This window comes from Amyelois transitella, chromosome 26, assembly GCF_032362555.1.
Source record: "Amyelois transitella isolate CPQ chromosome 26, ilAmyTran1.1, whole genome shotgun sequence".
Lineage (NCBI taxonomy): Eukaryota > Metazoa > Arthropoda > Insecta > Lepidoptera > Pyralidae > Amyelois > Amyelois transitella.
The window spans coordinates 1,257,737-1,282,981 of NC_083529.1; the positions used below are offsets into that span (position 1 = coordinate 1,257,737).

The following is a 25,245-nucleotide window of genomic DNA, read 5'->3' on the forward strand; positions in this document are numbered from 1 at the left end:
CGTCAGTGCAGTAGAAGCGGTAACAAACTGCACTGCAGCATGTTCCTCAACAACGTCAACCTCATAACCATCCAAACTTAGAATAGAAATGTGGACGAGAGAATACATTGTTGTGATTAATTGACCTTTACGAAATTCAAATAACAAAAAAATATGGTGCGAATCTTATCTAGTCTATAGAAATGAAACAAACAAATCATAATGTACTTACTTAAAAAGTTTACTTATGTAATCTAGTCTATAAAAAAAAAAAACAAATATTTATATATTGCCGTGTGGTTCCCGGCACCACTACAAAAAAGCATAGGACCACTCCATCTCTTTCATATGGATGTCGTAATAGGCGACTAAGGGATAGGCTTACAAACTTGGGATTCTTATTTTAGGCGATGGGCTAGCAACCTGTCACTATTTAAATCTCAATTCTATCATTATGCCAAATAGCTGAGCGTGGCCTATCAGTCTTTTCAAGACTGTTGGCTCTGTCTACCCCACAAGGGATATAGACGTGACCATATGTATGTATGTAGGTATATACATAAAAAGTTAACTTAGCCAATTAAACAACAAATTCAACTACACGCAGCGTCTCACCGGTTGACAGATTGCATTTCTTATTATATATATAGAACGTCTGTCTGTCCGTCTATTTTCGTTTGTACTCGGAAAGATCTCACAGATAAACGGGCGTCATCTAGTCTTATAATATATTATACTAATCTTTTGATGTTGATAAAGTTTCATATAATCTCACTGAGTGTGTGGTTCCCGGCAGTGCCGTGTGGTTCCCGGCACCAATATAAACAAGAATAGGACCACTCCATCTCTTTCCCATGGCTGTTGTAAAAGGCGACTAAGGGTTAGGCTTTTAAACTTGGGAACCTCCTTTAAGGCGACGGGCTAGCGACCTGCCACTGTTTGAATCTCAATTCTATCATTAAGTCTAACAGCTGAACGTGGCCTTACAGTCTTTCCAGTTGTTACCTCTGTCTACCCCGCGTGTGATATAGACGTGACTATTATGTACATTATGTATATTTTTAAACACTAATGATCAAATACAGTAGCTTAGGTTTAATAAAAGGAGACATGAAAATAATTCCTGTCCTTATTCAATTAGTTTCTTATTCTATAGGCGGAGAAATTAGCTGTTCAGAATGTCTAACTAATTAAAAGTAATTAAGTCGCTTCTATAAATTGCTACAAGCTGAATTAATTGCTACATGATTCGAATCTGCGACTTAGTTTGAAGCTTTTGCATCAAAAAAACATGAATTGATTTAGTTATGAATGTTGATGAAGCGAAAGAACTATGCAGGAATCGTGTTTAAGTAGAAAGATGTAGTCTTTGCCTACCCCTTCGGGCCGGAATCGTGATTATAATATATATGTGACACTAAGCAATCGGATTTTGATGTTATTAAGTAAAGATATAGTCAAGGAGTGATATTTTTTATATTATCTATCACCGAAAAAAAAATTTAGTTTAGTTTAAATATATATATATATATATATATATATATATATATATATATATATATATATATATATATCATTATATAGTGATATATATATATATAGATATATATATATATATATATCATTATATAGTGATATATATATATATATAGATATATATATCACTACATTTTTTTTTTTACACATCTATTGAGTTAGCCTCAAAGTAAGTTCGAGACGTGTGTTACGAGATACTAACTCAGATAGATAGATAATGAGGCCGACATACGACATTATATGTTAATACTAAATTAATCGTTAAACTATTTCGGTTTATAATCCTTAGTAACAAAGGATTTGCGTTTTTATCGTTTTGTCTCATGTTTTGTAAATGCATTATAGGCGCGGGCGCCGTCCAGACTGAAAGGAATGTAAATCGATGCGTATGCGCAACAAAACACGAGATTAGGTTATAAACGATCGCGTTGATTGCATTTTTGCGTGCTAATTAAAAAGAAGCTTTACATCCAACATAAATAATTCGTGCCGTATGGCTCCCAAGACTTAAGAACAGTCGCTTTCGGTATGTCGTAAAAAGCGATTAAGGGATTAGGTACATTATTTTGTGTAACCTTTATCAAGGTCAAACATGGGTAAGGCTCCCTGCAAAAGTTACGGTGGTCATACGTGAATCAACCTTCATGTAAAAACCTGACTTACCCAATTAGTGTTTATGACTTAAAGGATTATCCCGGGCTCTTTTAGAGAGAGGATGAACTAGGATTAACGCCGGGACAAAATATCATACCGTTGGGACTGCATAAAAATATTTCTTATTGTATATTATTAAAAAACTAGAGGCCGCCCGCGACTTCGTCCGCATGGAAACCCTATCAATCCCGCGGGAACTCTGGGATAAAAAGTAGCCTATGTGTTATTCTGGGTCTTCAGCTACCTACATACCAAATTTCATGGTAATCGGTTCAGTAGTTTTTGCGTGAAAGAGTAACAAACATCCATACATCCATACAAACTTTCGCCTTTATAATAGTAGTAGGATACATTTTTAAAGAGAAGACTATAAGTCCTACAAAGCCAAAACTTAACTCTTGAATGTAGGATGCGACTGAGATAAATATTTAAGAAGAATTATACATACATACATATAATCACGTCTATATCACTTGCGGGGTAGACAGAGCCAACAGTCTTGTAAAGACTGATAGGTCACGTTCAGCTGTTTGGCTTAATGATAGAATTGAGATTCAAATAGTGACAGGTTGCTAGCCCATCACCTAAAAGAAGAATCCCAAGTTTATAAGCCTACCCCTTAATCGCCTTTTACGACATCCATGGGAAAGACATGGAGTGCTCCTATTCTTTTTTCTATTGGTGCCGGCAACCACACGGCACAGAAGAAGAATTATAGTTCTAATTTGCTATTTCTTTGTCCTCAGGCGCACTAGTGGGCGGTATATTAGGAGGCATGGCGATGAGGTATGGCAGAAGAACTATTCTTCTGGCAGCTGCGTTGCCGTACACTCTCGCATGGTTGGCTACATCACTCTCCACCAGCGTCAACATGCTGGCTGCGACCTCCTTCTGTGGTGGTCTACTGGTCTGCTGCATAACTATGATTACCCAGGTATATTTGTATTTTTAATTTATTTTTACATACATACACATCACTACATAGTATAAAACAAAGTCGCTATTTTAGTCTGTTTGTCTGTATGCTTAAATCTTTAAAATTACGCAACGGATTTGATGCGGTTTTTTGTAACAGGTAGAGTGATTCAAGAGGAAGGTTTTTATGTATAATAACATTTATAATTTTGCACCTGTGCGAAGTCGGGGCGGGTCGCTAGTTTACATATATATAAGAAGAAAATGACTGACTGACATATCAACGTAAAACAAAATGCTGGGTCTAGAAACTTGAAATTTGGCGTGTAGGTTATTTATTCGGTATTCACTGAGAGAGGAATTCTCGAAATTCCCGCGGGAACGGGAATTATAGTGATTTTTCGTTTTATGCGGGTGGAGCCGCGTGTGTTGCCTAGTGTACTATAATAGCAGTTGAAATTTTATCCATCTAACGTAAGTATCTGTGGAATATAACAGTAATCCAATCCCGTTTTCATGATTGATGTCACTTTTTTTTATCATAAATAAAACGTCTGTGATCGATGTGAATCGATTCTTAATCATTTGTAAACAATCCACCATAAAAATTGTTATTGTAAGTCACTTTATATGGCAATACTCTGAATCTATTGTAATTTAAAATGCCATGGGATTTTCTTCTGTTGTTTTTCAAAGAATTTCAATCATTCCTTTTTTGGTTTGCTGGTGAGAGCTCTATTTTTACTTAGGTATATAAGTATGTGATAATTTAGAATAAAAATACTTTTTTTACCTTTTTCTATTATTTAGCATTGACTTCAATTGTACCTTGGTAGATATGTAGTTATACTCTCACGAAATGTTCTTTTGGTTGCCTGAAAAAAATTGCATAACGCGTAAGGCCGCCTCTTATAATTACCTTATCATACATACATATATAAGGATAAATTCAATGTTATTAAATGTTTAATTCAATGTAATTTATACGCAATAAAGGGTATTCTATTTATCTATCTGTCCTAATCTTTTTTTCCGACACCAATAAAAAAAAAGAATAGGATCACTCCGTCGCGTTCCCGTGGATGTCGTAAAAGGCGACTAAAGTATATAGGCTTATGAACTTTGGATTCTTCTTTTAGGCGATGGGCTAGCAACCTTTCACTATTTGAATCTCAATTCTATCATTAAGCCAAAGAGCTGAACGTGGCCTATCGGTCGTTTCGAGACTATTGGCTCTATCTCCCCCGCAAGGGATATAGACGTGATTACCTATATGTATGTATACATATGTTCAATGCGTGAGAAGTCTAAGACACGGTCAGCGAGTTCATAATTCCCATTTCCCGTTTTTATTGTTCCCTTTGGACGCCTTTCAGAATTCTACTGAAGACTAGTTCGTAAAATTAGTCATAAAACAAGTTGTGAATGCGTTGAGACATAAAATTACAGTTCAGCTGTTGGAAAGCTTGTAACTGTGTATATTATAAACTTAATTTCACACCTGTTTTGTGTTCGCGAAAGCTTGCATGAAGAGAGTTATGAATGTGGATGAAGCGAAGGAAGTATGCAGAGGTCGTGGCAAGTGGAAAGATGTAGTCTCTGCCTATCCCTCCGGGAAAAAGGCGTGATTTTAGCCCATTGCCTAAACGAAGAACCGCCAGTTTAAAAGCTTTCCCTTGGTAAAAGGCGACTAAGGGATAGGCTTATAAATTTGGGATTCTTCTTTTAGGCGATGGGCTAGCAACATGTCACTTTTTGAATCTCAATACTATCTTAAAGCCAAACAGCTGAACGTGGCCTATCAGTCTTTTCAAGACTGTTGGCTCTGTCTACCCCGCAAGGGATATAGACGTGATTGTATGTATGTATTTCACTTGGTTAACATTTACGATCTGCACTGAAAGAGGAGCAGCTGTCACACACCTAAACATACATACATACATACATACATAAAATCACGCCTCTTTCCCGGAGGGGTAGGCAGAGACTACCTCTTTCCACTTGCCACGATCTCTGCATACTTCCTTCGCTTCATCCACATTCATAAACATTATTATTTATTGAAATTCCGTGACTCTGTTGTGACAAAGTCAGTGACTTTATATCTCATAAATATATTTTGAATAATTTTACGCTCACTTCATGCGGCTGTGAGACCTTTAGTTTGCAACGGGGCAAAGAATATTTAATGGAAACAATGGTCATTTCAATGCCTAGTACCTTGGTGACCGAGTTGTGCTCGGTGTACGTTAGAAAAACCATGAAAAGTAGTAAGTAGTAACAAAAAAACAATCAAAAATCCTCCAAAAAATATTACAAAAACTATAAAAATAGTAAAAACAAACATATATCCATTGCTGGGGATCGAACCCGGGTCCTCCGTTGTCAAAACCGATCACTCTGACAACTACACCACCATATAATATAAAATTACCGTACTATATATAGTAACCATCTAAATGGGAGACAATTTGATTGAATATACATATGGTCACGTCTATATCCCTTGCGGGGTAGACAGAGCAAGAGTCTTGAAAAGAATGAATGACCACTTTCAGCTATTTGGCTTAATGATAGAATTAAGAGTCAAATAGTGACAGGTTGCTAGCCCATCGCCTTAAAAAAGAATCCCAAGTTTGTAAGCCTATCCCATAGTCGCCCCTTACGACATCCATGGGAAAGAGATGGAGTGGTCCTATTCTTTTTTGTATTGGTGCCGGTAACCACACGCCGTTCCGTGTGGTTACCGGCACCAATACAAAAATTGAAATGGGAGTAAAAAATTTTTTTTCTTGAAATTGTGGGTAAAACATAATTTTCCCCGACATTGAACCCAACTACATCATTATATTTTACGACTATATGTACCCTGAACACCGATTTTCTTAAATACACATATAAATGCCTATGAACTTGGGATTCTTTTTGCAGGCGATGGGCTAGCAACCTGTCACTATTTGAATCTCAATTCCATCATTAAGTCATACAGCTGACCTTGGCCTTTCACTCCTTTCGGGACTGTTGGTTCTGTCTACCTCTCAAGTGATATAGTCCTAACTATATTTATATACGACGCTTCTGCAAAGTTATCTATGACTCAGTTATGGAAAAGTTATGGAAATAACCTGAAGCTAGAATTGCCTGAGTCGGGACCGTTGCGAATTGAGACGTGCATTTAACATGCATATTACAACGAATATATGATCGGGTATCCAAAATAGATTTATTAAGAACAGAATAGATTTATTTTCAAAATTGGATACAAGGTATCACTTATTGACGTCACATCACTTAAATCTAATTATAACTGCTACCGCTTCCAAAGCGCACGTGTAGAAGAAGCGGCGGAACAAACTACACTGCAGCATTTTCACCGTACGTGTTATTTACAAATATAGATCTCTTAAATCTAAATCGTGTACAATATAGATATTCTGATTTTCTCGATTACCATTACTACAAATCGCAAATGTTCAGTTTATAAATTTTACTAGATAGATTTTATAACCTGTTTACACAGTGTGATTATCTATTAGACACGGCAATGTTTGTGATTTTAATTAATTGTCGACTGGAATATTGCCTAATATATGCCGCTATCAAGTTCTAAGTGGTATCTTTGAATTATCTTAAGTTGCGCTAAACAGTTGCCTAAATGCATAAATATTGTGTATTTCAATTCAATTCTACAACAAACATTATAATTCAAACCTACATACATTCATGTAATTACGTCTATATACCTTGCGGGGTAGACAGAGCTAACTTCTCAAAGTCCTGAAAGCTTAATGATGAAATTGAGATTCAAATAGTGATAGGACTGATAGGTTGCTAGCCCATCGCCTAAAAGAAGAGTCCCAAGTTTATAAGTAGTCGCCTTTTACGACATCCGACGTGAAAGAGTTATCCAATTTTTTTTTTCATTGGTGCCGGGATAATAAAGTTTACGTAACTCATTTGTTTTGATGCTAATAAGAAATTTTGTGGTCTATTTTTATCACGTAAAGATATTCCTTTTCCACATAATTGTTTACAATGCTTGTGTTTTTCAACATTCGTCAACATGCCTTTTGTCCGATGCGCAGCTAACAGACTATGAAATTTTATGATAATTGTCTTAGACATTGAATGCCACATTGGAATTACTTTTATCATGCTAAATATGGGTAGAACTTATACGTTTAACAAATTTTTAAGACTGTTTATAACTCATTTTACTGAATCACCAGAAACAACATCCAATAAATTTACATTAAATAAAAAAACACAATTTACAAGAAGAATAGGAAATTATAATAAAAAAAAATTATACACATTACATATTATACATATTGATCCCAATTGAAGAGCCATACAAGTTGCTAGCCCATTGCCTTATACAAGAATCCCAAGTTTAATATTTTAATTTTCATTATCACTTTGAGTACTTTGGAATCCAGAATCTACTGTCATACTAATGTTTCACTCTCCTTTGTCCCCAGGTATACGTCACAGAAATAGCCGTCCCGGAAATCAGAGGGTTTCTAAGTTCAGTCCTGAAGATACTCAGTCACATCGGAATCCTGATTTCCTTCACCATCGGGACTTACCTCGACTGGTCCCAACTCGCCCTGGTCGTAGCAGCCGCTCCAGTATTACTATTCTTCGCCTTGCTCTTCGTACCTGAGACTCCTTCCTTCCTCCTTCTTCGAGGTAAAGAACAAGAAGCCGAAAAATCTCTACAATGGCTCAGAGGACCAGATGCAGACATCGGCCAAGAACTGGCTACAATCCGCACAAATATATACGCCAGCAAACAATATAATGAAGACCACTCTAGTAGATTGAAAGTTCTTGCGTCAAAACGTATGATTAGACCAGTTCTGATTACTTGTGGATTGATGTTCTTTCAGAAATTTACCGGTTCTCAAGTCTTTAGTTTCTACGCTGTTCCTATGTTTAGGAAGACTTTCAGGAGTATGAGTGCCCATGGCGGAGCTATAGCTACTAGTGTTGTCCAGCTCCTAGCATCATGTTTGTCAGGAATGCTTATCGATAACATTGGTAGACTTCCTCTTTTACTCATCAGCGGCTTTATGATGTCTATCGCTTTAGCTGGTTTTGGATCTTACGCTTATTACGAAGATGTTATCAGAAATTCGACTGATTTAACTATGAGCGCCGATTCTGGCTCGTATGATTGGATTCCTTTAGTTTGTGCTCTAGCCTTTACTATAGCGTTTTCATTAGGTATAGGTCCTATATCATCTTTGTTAATTGGAGAATTATTTCCTTTAGAGTATAGAAGTACAGGTAGTGCGTTAGCTACAAGTTTTAGCCATCTATGCGGTTTTGTTAACGTAAAAACTGTGCCTGATTTTATTTATTACATAGGCTTACATGGTCTCTTTTGGATGTACGCTGGGATATCGGTGCTATGTCTATTATTTGTGGTTCTGTTCGTCCCTGAAACTAAAGGTCGGGAGATTGACGAAATGGATCCGAAATACGTTGAATCGTTATGTATTAACCGATAATTTTGAATTGTTACTTTAGGTTTTATCTTATGCAGTATTACACTGTTGAAGTGATCATTACGAGATTATTATCTCATATCAGGATGCAGATGACGGATTCCTTTTGGAGTGATGTAGTCATCTTCTAGTCTGTTTTGTGCAAATTTGCATTTGTATCTAGAATTAGTTCCTTTAGTTTCATGAGCCACACTTGTTATTATTTTTGGAAACTTTAAGCATTTGCGCTATAAAAGTTTAAGTTTTGTGTAAGTTAAATGGATTATGTTTTAAGCTGACAAAACTAATTGTTATTTCGTTTAGAATAACGTTTGCGTAATTGTTGTATTTTCTTGGTGCTGTGAAATCAGTGGCTTCATAATTAAGTGCCTTATCCTAGTTCCTGTCATCACAATCAGGAGGGTTGATGAAGATCTGAAAATTGCGAAATCGATTCGCGTAGATCGCAAACATTTGTGACTGATTACGTACAAATATTGAAATGTGGAAATATATTTCGCTTGGATGTTTGGTCATTTTAAAAGTTTTAATCATTTTCTGAAGTCAGTGAACTTATATATATTTTTTTTTTCATTTTGAATTTAAAAATTCATTATGTGTTTTAAAAAAGGTGAAATTTATTTTTGCCTTCTTAAGTAACTTCCAACTTTTTATTTGAAACCTTATCAAATGAAATTTTTACTGTTAACAAAATCGCGATAAAATTCTACAAAAATGACTGCACGTTTGTAAAACATTTGTATTATATTATCTGTAAATACGTATTTTTATTTTAGTTATTATAAGAAAATTGTTTGAGTTATTATAAATACGGGTAGAGAAATAATAAAAGTTTTATTAAAGTCTATATTGGCATATTGTCCTAAATAAAATCTACAAAATAATCCAGTGAAAATATTACAAATTATTATAGATAATAAATTATAATATGTTTTGTAACATTTTTTATCAAACCTAGTGGTGCTAATTGATGCCTTGAAATAAAAAAAAACACTCTAAATAAAATTGTTTTACAAAAATAATGTATGTAAAACAGTATTGTATATGATTTATTAGTATTTATGTAGAAGTTGAATGTTTTAACGTGTTGCCATAATTTTATTATAAAATATTATAATTTGTACTTAAATATCGAATTTAAGTGGTTAAATAAAAAAATCTGTGAACCATTTTCATGTTTTTTTTTTTAATATTATGCCCAGTTGTATCCTCAGTCATTTTTCCCCAAGTTCGGGAAAGAGAGATGCCACTTTTTACGACATCCACGGGAAAGAGATGGAGCGGCCTATTATAAGTGCCGGATACCACACGGCACAACTTCCTATGACCAATTGTATGAGAATAAAGAAAATTTTTCAACAATAGACAAAAAGCCCAAATAATTACTATGGCATTTTCATTGTGTCTGCGGTATGCGGAAATGTCGTAATGAAAATAATAGGAACTTTTGTACGTTGATAATGAGAATTGTCATGGGTTAGTGGTTATGTGTGTAGTTCCCGGCATCAATATAAAAAAAGAATAGGACCACTCCATCTCTCCCCATGGATGTCGTAAAAGGCGATTGAGGGATAGGCTTATAAACTTGGGATTCCTCTTTTGAGGCGACGGGCTAGCAACCTGTAACTATTTGAATCACAATTCTATCATTCTAACAGCCGAACGTGACCTTCTCAAGATTGTTGGCTCTGTCTACCCGGCGAGGGATATGGACGTGGCTATGTGTTGACTGTAAACCCGTATACAAAATTTTATCGAACTCAGTTTAGTAGATTTTGCGTGAAAGAGTAACAAACACCATTATTTTTAATATAAGTCAGATAACGTATAAGTAAGAAGGATACAAGAAGTTTGATTTAAAAATAACAAAAAAATGAAATACTACTTAAAGGAAATTTTAATATTGATAATAATCAACTTTATATGATCTTATTTAGTATAATTTTAAATAGATGGATTATGACGTGTATTTTTTGATAAAAATATGTAATTCAAATCATAACAATTTATTTAAAAGATATAAAGATAAACAGATAAAATAAATTGAAAATGTTATAAGTAGTTAAGACTTACTTTTGCATGCTACTTCGTTCTCATTTATTTTTATTAAAAAGATACATAAATAGCAGATAATGCGAGGAAGATGTTTATTTTAAAATACAATCTTGCACCCTACGAAGTAGACACAGCCAACAGTCTTAAAAAGACTGAAAGCCTACGTTCAACATACATACATAAAATCACGCCTCTTTCCCGAAGGGCTAGGCTGAGACTACCTCTTTCCACTTGCCACGACCTCTGCATACTTCCTCCGCTTCATCCACATTCATAACTCTCTTCATGCAAGCTCGGCGGTTTCGAGTACTTATGACCTGACCCCCTTACCAGGACGTCCTACGTTCAACTGTATGGATAATGTACCTTTAAAAAAAAATAGAGCGCCGTTGGTCAAATCGTTAAGATGCCAGATAAAAGTGCATGTGGCGCAAAAAGGCACTGGTTCGAATCCCACCTCGGTCATGACTATTTTCATAGTTATGTATATTAGTAATACTAACCGATGCTTTTACGGTGATGGAAAACATCGTGAGGAAACCTGCACATTCAGGCAACTGGATGTGTAATCATTCATGATCGATCCAATACGGTTTAGGTTCCCCTGCAAAGTTTGCGGAGTTCAGATGAGAGTCGCTTCGTGTAAAAACCTGACTCACCCAATCCAGGATCCATGATCAAAGGCATACCCCGGGCTCCTCTCCAGAGTGGTGAGGATGCAACTGGGACTAAACTCAGGAGGAAGAAGAATAATTTAAGAAAAAATGTGTGTTTGTACAAAAGACTATAGTTAATTATATTTTGCATACATACATGAGCCAATAGTCCCGAAAAGACTGAATGGCCACATTCAGCTGCTCGGCTTAATGATGGCATTGAGATCCAAATAGTGACAGGTTGCTAGCCCATCGACTAAAAAAAAAGGATCGCAATTTTGTAAGCCTATCCCTTAGTCGCCTTTTACGACATCCATGGGAAAGAGATGGAGTGGTCCTATTCTTTTTTGTATTTTTTCCGGGAACCACACAGCACAATTTATTATTATATTTTGTTTGCTTGTATAATTATTTTTCTAGAATGTACTTGTCGGTACTTATTTTTATTATTTTCATCAGATACTCGTAACTATAAGCAGATTGTATCTAAATCTTTACTTTATTGTAATCTACTTAGCACTCCATACATAGTGATATGGACATTATTATCTACCAGCTGTGCCCACGACTTCGTCCGTGTAGAATAGATATTTTGGGCATTATAAAAGCTCTCTAGGATAAATAGTTTTCCCCGTTTTTTTCACATTTTCCATTATTTCTTTGCTCCTTATAGTTGCAGCGTGATGTTACTTAAGCCTTCCTCGATAAATGCCAACGCAAAAAGAATTTTTCAATTCGAACCAGTAGTTCCTGAGATTAGTGCGTTAAACAAACAAACTCTTCAGCTTTATAATATTAGTATAGATAACGAATTAAAATTTAAGAAATTAAACTTTTGAAAACCTACCTATACCTCGTTTGCATAACGCCTGATACAATTAATAGGCAATTATTCTTTGTAATATTATTGCTTTTACATACACCTGCACCAACTTCTTTCCCGGAGTGGTAGGAAGAGACTACATCTTTCACTTGCCACGATCTCTGCGTAATTCTTTCGCTTCATCCATATTCATGCCTCTCTTCATGCAAGCTCGTCGGTTTCGGGTACTCTTGACCTTTTACCATAACCTCTCCGTACCTTGATCATCAAGGTACGTTTGTCTAGGCCTTCCCACTTTAACGTTCCCAAGTGATACAAACAAACATATATCACGTCTTAATCCTTTACGGCAAAGACAGAGCAAGCAGTTTCGAAAAGACCGATAGGCGACTGTATTCATAAAATTGAGACTGTATTCATAAAATTGAGATTCAGAAATAGTGACATAATGATTGCGTTGATGTCTCCATCTTTATTTTCAGCTAGCTTTTGCCCACAGCTTCAGCCGCTTGAGTCGCTTTTTAAAGATGGCGTTTTCATCCATAAAAAGCGCCACATTTAGCGCCACCTACAAAACAATTCTGGTTTTTCGCAAATCCCACGGAAATATTTTTTAACGGGAATAAAGTTACCCTTTGAACTTCTCCAGACTCTTAATTATAACTATATGTAGTAATATTTAAGAGTCTGGAGAAGAAGTGAAGTATACGGAATATTTCAAGCAGATGAAAAGGTAACAAACGAATTAACTTACTTTCGCATTTTTAATATCAGTTGGTATCTTAATCTGTTTTAATATTCAATGCGTACAAATCAATTAACAATTCTAATAAATCAATCAGACGTTAAAATCAATTAGTACAAGAATAAAATTTCAAAGGAAATTGAAACGCACTTGAGACAAGAAACTGATTTGGTACAAGGGCCACTTGAGTCTTGAATTACAAATTGATTACCGTGTACTTGAGATCGGTTCTGGTCGGGAAAAGAAATTGATGATAAAATGACTACATAATATTATAAAGTCACTCTATTTTCTCTATGTGTCTAATGTATGCGCTAATCTCGGATAGTTGTGGACGGATAATAATCAATAAATTAATTGCAAAATATATAATGTCGACAGATTACTAAAACTCTCGAGATTATTCGAAGTTTAAATACATATTAATAAAAAAAAGCACCACAGCAATAAAGCAAATTTAGATTCAAATATGGAAAACAAAAAAAAACAACAATAATATTCTATGCAACCTGCAAGCGATATTAAAAACAAATATCAATGCTTCATCAAACAAATTAAAAAAAAATTCAAATCAATGGAACGCTACATTTTGCCGCTAACGAGTGCAGTGCAGTTCATGCCCCCGGGAAAAAGCATTGTACGCTGTATTGCTTGTCTTAAAATACGTCCGAAGATAAATATTTTATGCATACATACATATGGTCACGTCTGTATTCCTTGTGGGGTAGACAGGGCCAACAGTTTTGAAAAGACTGAAAGGCCACGTACAGTTGTATGGCTTGATGATAGAATTGAGATTTAACTAGTGATAGGTTGCTAGCCCATCACCTAAAAAAGAATCCCAAGCCTGGAAGTATCCTTAGTCGTCTTTTACGAAATCCATGGGAAAGAGATGGAGTGGTCCTATTCTTTTTTGTATTGGTGTCGGGAACCACGCGGCATTTTATGGGAAAGTTCACTATTTGAATCTCAATTCTATCATTAAGCCAAATAACTGAACGTGGCCATTCAGTCTTTTCAAGACTGTTGGGTCTGTCTACCCCGCAAGGGATATAGACGTGACCATATGTATGTATGTACATCCCAAGATAAGTTCGAAGACTGCATACCATGAGAATTCTTTCCAGTCAATCGATAGTTAACTGAATGTGTTTTGAAACGGACTTATGCGAAAACAACGTGCTAGAAAGAGACAAGTGTATCAACAGAGGAGCTGGCCTATAGAAAGTTGTGACAACTTTAAAACTATTTGATAACAGTATAACATTGTATTATCTTTGGTTGGAGTAAGACTGAAGATTTAACTAAAATTTGTGGCGACATCTCTACGCCACTCGTTACAACATCAAATCAAACAGCTACTATCAATCATCGCGAAGAAATTGACGCGCTCAACCAATAACAGAGAAGAAACTAAATCGCGATTTCAGAGATTTCACGGATTGGAGCTTTATATACAACCTCCGACACAACATCGTTGGAGCCGCGGTTCCCCAGGCATAACACCTAGCCTGGCGGAAGATCTTCCCTTTGGTGGCGGTCGAGCCGAATCATCGCTCCCGCCAAAAATTAATGAAGCCTTGAATTAATTGAGCTTGTATCCATGTCTGTAAAATACTGAGAAAAAATTGTTTTCTTTTTTTCGTATGAAACTACATCTGTCCACTTGTCACGATCTCTGCATACGTCTTTCGCTTCATTCACATATCATCTCTCTCTCTCTTGCAAGCTCAGCGTTTTCGGGTAATCTTGACCTGACCCTTTGTCAGTATATCCTTATTTCGATCAAGATACATTCGTCTAGGTCTTCCCACTCCGACCTTTCCCTCCACACTTTCCTTGTATATTTGCTTAGTCAACCTGCTTTCATTCATCCTCTCCACATGACCGAACCATCTTAACTTACCCTTTTCTATTCCTGTAACTACATCTTCTTTTACATCACAACATTCCCTTATCACGCTGTTCCTTATCCGGTCACACAAATTCATACCGATCATACTCATTAACGCTCTCATTTCCACCGCATTAATTCTGCTTTCGTGCTTTTTTTGCCACACTCAACTTTCAATACCATACATTAATGTTGGGACCAACACGCCACTCGCATTAACCTCTCAGGTTTACACGAAGCGACTTCTGTCTGACTTCTCATATTATATTTGGCATGTAGGTTCTTTCATAGACGGGATTTTTGGGTAGACACAGATAAAGTGACCTATTTAATTGTGGTTAAAAAATTCCGAGGAAAGCTGATACAATGTGTCATAAAAATTTAAGTACATTAATATAAAAATAAAACGTGCGTTGGCCGGGAATCGAACCCGGATCAACTGCTTGGAAGGCAACTATGCTCACCATTACACCACCAACGCATGTGATCTGCTTTTAATATTTACCGTTCTGTTACTACGATTAGTTATAGGTATTTACAGAATTATAGACTTTATACTTGCTTCAATGTTGATCAAGCAACGAAGCCATCACTTTGTGTACTTCCCACACAAATTGTAAAAGTCAATTAAGGGAAAAGCATTAAAACTTGGCATATTTTAGACGACATAATACCAACCTGTCACCATCTTAATCTTAATTCCATCACTTAGACATCAAACTGATCGTGGCCGTCTTTTATTTCGACTGGCTCTGCCTACCCCGTAAAAGATTAAGACGTGATATATTATTGTATAAGTATGTGTATATAAAAGTGGGAAATCCGATACAAAAACTTAATGTAGAGTTAAATAATCCTATTATTGAAACAGTTGTTTGTATTCGTGAAGTTACTATGTCGTTGTTTTGCGGTCGGATTTAAGTATAATGAAATGAATAATATATGTATGTAGTATTTACATTTTTGTGACCACTCCATGTATGCCTGGATGTTGTAAATGGCGACTAAATGTATTAACTTAGAATTCTTACATACATACACACATATGGTCACGTCTATATCCCTTGCGGGGAAGACAGAGTTAACAGTCTTGAAAAGACTGAATGGCCACGTTCAGCTATTTGGCTAAATGATAGAATTGAGATTCAAATAGTGACAGGTTGCTAGCCCATCGCCTAAAAAATAATCACAAGTTTGTAAGCCTATCCCTTAGTCGCCTTTTACGACATCCATCGGGAAGAGACGGAGTGGTCCTATTCTTTTTTTGTATTGGTGCCGGGAACCACACGGCACAGAAATCGTTTTTGTAGGCATACCCCAGGCTCCTCTCCGGAATGGTGAGGATGCAACCGGGACTAAAGCCAGGAGGAAGAATTGGATCAGGCATTCGTCTTCCATCTCATCATCATCATTCATCATAACGAAGATGTTACATGCTTATTCAAGAGACACCCATTTATTCCACCGTGCCGTAGGGTAGTGTGTAGAAGTGCCGTGTGGTTCCCGGCACCAATTAAAAAAAAAGAATAGGACCACTCCATCTCTTTCCCGTGGATGTCGTACTAGGCGACTAAGTTCTTTTCTTCTGATTCTTCTTTTAGGCGATGGGCTAGCAACCTGTCACTATTTGCATTTCAAGATCCCAAGTTTATAAGTCTATACATTAGTCGTCTACTGAACTTGATGTCCAAATTAATCTGTTTGGAGTCGAGTTTAATCTGATATTGACTTGTACGAGTAATTCCATAGTTCACAGATAGGAATGCTCTTTGAAAGTCGCGAGTTAAGTATCTCTTTGACCCTTTAGACTTCATTCGGAAGATCAGCTGTTTTGGAAATATTCTAACATACATATAATCACGTCTTTTTCTCTTACGGGTTGGACAGAGACAAGTCTAGAAAAGACTGGAAGGTCACGTTTAGCTTAACGGTGAAATTGAGAGTCAAATAATGACAGGTTACCATTATCAGCTTAAACAATCAAATTAATAAAATTCGAAGGTAAAAAATTCACACACATAATAATTCTTTTAGTTTGACCCAGTTAACGTTTGAACCTCTGGTTTTTACACAAGGTCACTATCTGACTCTCTGACCTCTGCAATGTTTACAGGGAACCGAACCCATATTTGACCATGGTTACATATACTGACATTTGCCTAAATATGTATATCTCGTTTTCCCTTACGGGGTAGACAGAGCCAGCAGTCCCAGAGAAAGAATTGAAAGTCCACGTTCAGCTAGACGGCTCAATGATAGAATCGAGATTCAGATAGTTTCAAATACACACATAGATATCATCACGTCTATATCCCTTGCGAGGTAGACAGAGCCAACGGCCTTGAAAAGACTGAAAGGCCACGTTCAACTTACCATTAAACAATCATGAACTTCGAAACATATTTTCCCCTATTCACATATGTAACCCGCTAACCCACAAAATGACTGTATTATCTGTATTTGTAACACGTATTAGTTAGTTTCAGACCCGTTCGCGACAACGAAGTGCCCCTAGAGCCGCATTACTCCCTGTGCACCCCATTTAAGATGTAAACATATAAGTAAGTACCTATAGGACCCAACCCCCTATAAGGGGTGGTTGAGGCCAGTCGCCGCGGCAAACCGCCGCTAGACAGACGCGAGAGGGCGCCCGCGACGCTCCAAAATAAAAATAATCACCAATCAAGGCAAACCGAATCAATTCCAAATTCAAACCGACAAATAACATTCATTCCAATGTCAACGAAAACAGTTAATTGTTTCAAAACAGACGATTAAAACATTCCAAATTCGAAATTTTTTGAACGCAATGCGGATCCGCTACTGTTTTCGTATGACATTGGACCGAAAATTCTTTTCGCTAAACGTTTCCTTCCCAATGTTCCATTCATGAAACCTTTTTTGTCACATTATTTCTTTTTTCCAGCCAGTTCTTTTGTGAAAATTTTAGTTAGTGTTAAATCGCTGTCAATTCAGGATGCCTTGTGGATGATGACCGTAATTCAAGTAAGTAATTGATTGTGTAACAATAATTTAACTTACTTATTAATAATAAAAAAATATTTTGTGCAAAGAAAAGTTATAGATTTATCTGTGGACGTTATCACTTATCATGACACAGAGCAGTTTTTTTTTAACTTTTTCTTACTCTTAATTTCACTTACCTACCACTTTTATAAAATCAGCTGAGAATTGTAAGGTGTGCCAACATTAAAATAATATACAGGGGTGTGTTAATAGACTATACTGATATTTTGCCGTGTGGTTCCCGGCACGAATAGAAAAAAGAATAGGACCACTCCATCTCTTTCCCATGGATGTCGTAAAAGGCGAGTAAGGGGTAGGCTTATAAACTTGGGATTCTTCTTTTAGGCGATGGGCTAGCAACCTGTCACTATTTGAATCTCAATTCTATCTTAAAGCCAAACAGCTGAACGTGGCCTATTAGTCTTTACAAGACTGTTGGCTCTGTCTACCCCGCAAGGGATATAGACGTGATTGTATGTATGTATGTATGTATTCAAATTGAAAATTCTCCGATGACCAATTCTTTCTACTCGTACTTAGATCTGGATAGGCATGTATCACCCGTCTGACATTTTACTGGCTCTGCCTACCCTATAAGGAACAAAATTTGATATGTTTGTCTGTCTTAATATATATTTTTTTTTTACTAAAAATAAACATTTTATAATAGCTTTCGTTTATTCTCCGTATTTCCACGCTTTGTATACGCAACATTTTATAGAGATAGGTACAGTGGTTTTATCATGAAAACAGACAAACAAACAAACATACTTTCACGTTTGTTTTGTGGTCTTATTCTAATATGCCGTGTGATTCCTGGCACTTTAGAATAAGACGACCTTATATATTTCCCATGGATGTCGTAAAGGGCGACTATGGGTAATAAACTAGGGGTTGCTCTTATGGGCGATGTGCTAGCAACCTATTAACTATTTGCATCTCAATTCCATCAGCTGAACACTGATAGACTTTCAGTGTTTTCAAAACTGTTAGCTCTGTCTACCCCGCAATGGTAAAAAGACGTGATTATGTATGTATGAACATTTTAGTATCTCTGTTCACTGATTCGCGAACAAAACTATAACAGTAACTATTCTACAATACTGTTCTTTCTCCCCGCTTACGTTATCTTGCCACGGAACCCTACTATCCCTAACCCTTATCTAACCTTACAACGTCAATAATGATGTTTTATGTCCGATATCGTGGTACAGTGGACGAGATAAAAATGTATACCACCGCAATACTGTGAGATATGAAGTTACACCAAGCTTCGTAACAAGGAACGCGCGACGCTGTTATTATCGCGCGTAAAACTATCGCTTTTTATTATGACACGAACTTTTTTGTTTAGTATCTATTTTGCCGTGTGGTTCCCAGCAGTGCCGTGTGGTTCCCGGCGCGAATACAAAAAAAGAATTGGTCCACTCCATCTCTTTCCCATGGATGTCGTAAAAGGCGACTAAGGGATAGGTTTACAAACTTGGGATTTTTTTTTAGGCGATAGGCTAGCAACCTGTCACTATTTGAATCTCAATTCTATCGTTAAGCCAAATAGCTGAACGTGGCCATTCAGTCTTTTCAAGACTGTTGGCTCTGTCTACCCCGCAAGGGATAAAGACGTGACCATATGTATGTATGTATGTATGTATCTATTTTATTTTATTAAAAGATAATAAATTCCCGTTTCTCTGTTCCGCCTATTCTTGTTCTCTTCGCTCTTCAGACAACCTGACTCTGCGTACTCCTCAGTTCCGGTCTACTTTTTTGGACCAATCTTTCCAGGTTCAGAATGCTCTTCTTCAGTTTGCAAGAAGAGAATTACGAATGTGGATGAAGCGAAAGAAGTGTGCAGGGATCGTGGCAAGTGGAAAAATGTGGTCTCTGCGTACCCCTCCTGGAAAGAGGCGTCATTTATATATGCATGTATGGATGTAATTCTAGCTATTTAATTTTGAAGGCGGGGGAAAAAAACAATAAATCCTTTCCGACAAATGGACAAGTGACGAGATGATTATAATTTTCTTGTATAATTGATGGCAGTCACGCACATTATTTTCACTTTCTTCGTAATTGTGATTGAAAGTCATACCGATCATGTTTTAACTGACTAATTGAGACATTATTTGTTAATGATGACTCTTTTCTGTGTAAAACATTGTTTGAATTCTAAATAAATGATCTTACTTGACGAAAAACATTGTGAGGAACAATTAGGCGGATGGCTGGATGTTTAACACATACATATAATCACGTACTATATCCGTTACGGGGTAGACAGAATCAACAGTCTTGAAAAGACTGATAGGCCACGTTCAGCAGTTCGGCTTAGTGATAGAATTGAGATTCAAATAGTGACAGGTTGCTGGCCCATCGCCCAAAAGAAGAATTTCAAGTTCACTAATGTATGATCATGATTTAATATAGTTTTTTTTCGATACTAAATTTTATTTGCAAATTTTAATAAATTTATGGTTAAGCTATCTATTTCAATACTATCATTAAGCCAAATAGCTGAACGTGGCCATTCAGTATTTTCAAAACTTTTGGCTCTGTCTACCCCGCAAGGGATATAGACGTGACCATATGTATGCATGTATTGTATGCTAAAGCCAGGAGGAATTAGACTGTTGCTATGCAATGCACCATTCCTAGTGTTACTAATTAATAGTCCACTATCGATAGGCTATCGATAGTGTTGAAGAAAAATATCGAAAGTACTATCGATAAAATCGATATCGATCAATGCTATCAATAGCACCGATACTTTCGTTGGTGACTATTGCGATAACTATCAATAGTTATTGCCGCACTATCGATACTGAAATCTATATATATAAAAGAAAGTCGTGTTAGTTACACTACTTATAACTCAAGAACGGCAGAACAGATTTGGCTGAAAAATGGTAGGGAGGTAGCTTAGAGCCAGGAGACGGACATAGGATACTTTTTATCCCGTTCGACAGCGTTCCCGTGGGACTTGACATGAAACGTCAGTCACTATAAAACGTGCTATGTACAAAAAAGAATCAGACTTGGAATAACAAAACGCAAATGACAGCTATGTAATTGACGTAAAATGAAATGCCGCGACCAAGACGATCGAATCTTTCCCGACAAAGCCGTAATTGAAGTGAAGTTTAATTAATAATGCCGCGACCAAGACGATCGAATCTTTCTCGACAAAGCCGTAATGCAAGACTTATACAAAATACTGCAAATGAAAGGACTGAAGAAGAACAAGAAATTGCACGTGAACAGCGCCGCGATGGTATGGCTCGACTTCGTGCTTCTCAATCACGAGAGCAAAGTGAAGCAGCCCGTGAAACAGCTCGGTTGGCAATGCAAAATCGTCGAGCGAACAACAGAAGGCAACAAATAGATAATTTGCGACGCAGAACAAGATATTTCGCTGATTTGAATCGAGCAGCGTTTCGATACGATTGCAGCAATGATTACAGCTTGCATCCTAGCCTTTGCATTGGGCAAATGGACGTTGTTTGCGAGTATTGTGGTGCATTAAAGTTTTCCGGAGAAACGCCTGGATTATGCTGCCTTAATGGTAAAGTGAAATTGCCAGTGTTGACGTTGCAGTTGCTTCTTCTGGAATAGCAGCTACATTGTTAGAAGGATGCCGTACGGCTCATTCAGCATTTAAATTACCGTTAAATCTTCAAACTATTGAAGAACCAACGTGTAATATTGCAAAACACTCAGCAATGGCCAAAGTTTTAGCGGCATCGAAAATCATCATCTGGGACGAATGCACAATGGCGCATAAACGTGCATTAGAAGCACTTAACCGAACATTAAAAGATTTACGCAATGACTCGAGATGTTTTGGAGGAGCAATGATTTTACTGTCTGGCGATTTCCGCCAAATACTGCCAGTAATTCCAAGATTCCAGAAGACGGCTGCCGATGAAATAAACGCTTGCCTCAAATCGTCAAATCTATGGCGCTATGTGAAGAAACTGCAGCTGACAACAAACATGAGAGTTACATTGCTTAATGATACATCTGCTGAAGATTTCTCGGAGCAATTGCTGACTATCGGTAATGGTCAAGTACCTATCGATGAATCGAGCGGATTAATATCATTTCCAAATAATTTCTGTAATTTTGTCTCATCAAAAGACGAACTTATCAACAATGTATTTCCAAATATTATTTCTAACCACAAAAATAATGAATGGTTGAGTGAGCGAGCAATTTTAGCGGCTATGAATAAAGATGTAGATGACCTGAACTTCATAATTCAAAATAAGATCATTGGAACAATGCATTCATTCAAATCTATTGACTGCGTCACAAATGAAGATGAAGCCACCAACTATCCAATTGAATTTCTAAACTCTTTGGACGTGCCTGGCTTACCACCGCACAATTTACGCCTAAAGGTTGGCTCCGTAGTAATCATGCTTCGAAACATAAACCAACCAAAACTGTGCAACGGTACGCGTTTGGTGGTTAGTAAATTGATGAACAATGTAATTTACGCTACGATAATGATAGGAAAATTCAAAGGTGAGGAAGTTTTCATTCCGAGGATCCCGATGATCCCAACCGATATGCCGTTTGAATTTAAAAGACTTCAATTTCCAATACGTCTTGCATTTGCCATGACAATTAACAAATCACAAGGCCAATCCTTAAAAGTTTGTGGTTTAAATCTAGAACATTCATGTTTTTCCCATGGTCAATTATACGTGGCATGTTCACGGGTCGGAAGACCATCTGCGTTGTTTGTTTTTGCGCCTGATAATAAAACAAAAAATGTCGTGTATCACAAGGTACTTAAGTGAAGAGCAATCTATGTACTAAAATACAGAAATAATAACGATGATGATGTAGTTATTTAATTTATTTTGTATTTTTTCCAATAAAAAAAAAACACAATCTGATTATTTATTGCCATTAAGGCGGAACAAAGTTCGCCGGGTCAGCTAGTTATCGATATTTCGGCAACGCTGACCATTCATTACCTTACCGAATTTTCTATCCAAAAGACCTCTGATTATTTTTTCTTGAGATCCGCTATGTAGGCACAAATATATACATACATAAAATCACGCCTCTTTCCCAGAGGGGTAGGCAGAGAATACATCTTTCCACGTGCTCCATCGCGCGATCCATACATAAATATTAATTTTTACATTTGCCGGTTGACTGGAATAGATCCCTTCATGGGATAAGTCCGCCATTGCAAGTGATTTGTTTCTTTATAACTATGTAGGTACTTACTATTTTCATGTAACTGTGTAAATTTCTATGCAATAAAGATAGTACAAACAAACAAACATATTTCGCTTCATACACATTCATAACTCTCTTCATGCAAGCTCGTCGGTTTCGGGTACCTACTCTTTATGTGATATAAAAATACGTAAGCGGACCCATATGACGAACCTAGTATCTTCCTACTCGTATTTCATCAAATTTCCACAGAATACTCGTCGACTAATTGATTCGATGGCAATTGGTCAATCGATTACACTGACAATCGAATGATTGAGCTCGAAATTTCATGAAATTCGGGCGAATTTTGACTTTACCTATTACTTATAATCAATTATAGTTTGATATAAAGGTTTCATTGGCAGAGAATGTCCATTCATTTTAAAACTTTGATTAACCGTTACATTTTAGTCTTTCAGCCTTTTCGCGACTTTTGGCTCGTCTACACCGCAAGGAATAAGGACGTAGCCAGTACCTGAACGCGGCCTTTCAGTTTTATCGTGACATAGTGATATGATGAATGTATTTTTATTTAAGTGAGGAATCTACACAGCTGTTGTCTCTGCCTACCCCGTAAGGCATAAGGACGTGATGTATGAATACATACACATACATATGGTCACGTCTTTTCCCTTGTAGGGTAGACAGAGCCAACAGTCTTGAAAAGACTGATATGCCACGTTCAGCTATTTGGCTTAATGATAGAATTGAGATTCAAATAGTGACAGGACAGACCAGCTCATCGCCTAAAATAGAATCCCAAGTTAGTAAGCCTATCCCTTAGTCGCCGTTTACGACATCCATGGGAAAGAGATGGAGTGGTCCTATTCTTTTTTTGTACCGGTGCCGGGAATCACACGGCACATTAATGAATTATATCTTGAAATATCCACGATCACCCAGCTCCAAGATTCTATAGACGACAGTCTAGTTTCAAATAAAGATGTCCAATGTCTAAAGCTCAATATTGAAAGCTCAGGTGGGCTTTTGATCACATCTGGTGCAAATTGTGTTGCTCAACTTTATCCGGAGTGGGTAAATTTATAGGGTTACACAGAGCAACGCAGGCCGTATATAGGTACATATCTTCATTGCTCTGTGTTTTAAACTTGGCATATTTATAGGTGTCAATATTAAAAAAGTACCACTCCGTGTGTTTCCCATGGATGTCGTAAAAGGCGACTAAGTATCAACTTTCACTCCCATACATTAGTGTTGGGGCCATCACACCTCAAGATTACCTTATGTCTGAATGGTATTTAAAAAAAAATCCTTTTACAAATGTACCTGTTTGAAATCGTATTTTTTTAATGATAAATGACCCGCGTCCCGGCTACCTGAAGTATGATAACGGTCAGTTTTTGTTGGGAAACCCGCGGGAAATTCCCATTTGTCATGTCCGAAACAGAAATGCTAATCTTGGTATGTTAAACGTTTTTGTATTTGTTACATCAAGATTTTTGCCGTACCCTAAGTATTTGTGCCGTGTGGGACCAATAGAAAAAAGAATAGAGCTACTCCATCTCTTTCCCATGGATATCGTAAAAGGCGACTATGAGATTGGCTCACAAACTTGTGATTCTTCGTTTAAGCGATGGGCTAGCAACCTGTCACTATTTGAATGTCAATTCTATCATTATGCATAACAGCTGAACGTGGCCTTTCAGTCTTTTCATGACTAGTGGCAATGGCTTCATGATGGAATTTATATTCAAAAAGGTTATTGAAAATGTACACTGCTAGAGAAGACTATTAAAAAACGTGCGTTGGCCGGGAATCGAAACGGATCAACTACTTGGAAGGCAACTATGCTCATCATTACACCACCACCGCATATGGCATTATTTCAATTTTTAAGTTTCATTTCTATTTACTTAGTTCAAAGCATTACACAAATTAGTAGAAGTTATAATGAAATGTGCTTAATAAATCGTAAATTTGATAAAAAAAAACGTGCGTTGGCCGGGAATCGAACCCGGATCAACTGCTTGGAAGGCAACTATGCTCACCATTACACCACCAACGCTTACGACAATTATTCAAATATTCTCCGTCCCATTGTGCTTAAGTATTTGTTATTAAGTCTTGGATTTGGTGAAACTAATATGCTAATTAATTAGTGCATTTAGTTAAAAACGTGCGTTGGCCGGGAATCGAACCCGGATCAACTGCTTGGAAGGCAACTATGCTCACCATTACACCACCAACGC

At 36.9% G+C, this 25,245-nt stretch overlaps 1 protein-coding gene and 3 non-coding genes across 4 annotated transcripts in view; 1 reads left to right on the plus strand and 3 right to left on the minus strand.

Moving 5' to 3' along the window:
* LOC106137047 (facilitated trehalose transporter Tret1-like) overlaps positions 1-9,698 on the plus strand; it is an 86,795-nt gene extending 77,097 nt beyond the window's left edge. Inside the window, exons 5-6 of the mRNA XM_060951833.1 lie at positions 2,916-3,103; positions 7,566-9,698. Of these exons, the coding sequence (XP_060807816.1) occupies positions 2,916-3,103; positions 7,566-8,600 (1,223 nt within the window). The 3' untranslated portion in view covers positions 8,601-9,698. The remainder of the gene's footprint in view (positions 1-2,915; positions 3,104-7,565) is intronic.
* Positions 9,699-15,179: 5,481 nt separating this feature from the next.
* Positions 15,180-15,251, minus strand: Trnag-ucc (transfer RNA glycine (anticodon UCC)). The gene has a single exon. It is a non-coding gene; the product is annotated as a tRNA-Gly (tRNA).
* A 9,738-nt stretch (positions 15,252-24,989) lies between these two features.
* Positions 24,990-25,061, minus strand: Trnag-ucc (transfer RNA glycine (anticodon UCC)). Its single transcript has one exon. It is a non-coding gene; the product is annotated as a tRNA-Gly (tRNA).
* Positions 25,062-25,173: 112 nt separating this feature from the next.
* On the minus strand, positions 25,174-25,245 carry Trnag-ucc (transfer RNA glycine (anticodon UCC)). Its single transcript has one exon. It is a non-coding gene; the product is annotated as a tRNA-Gly (tRNA).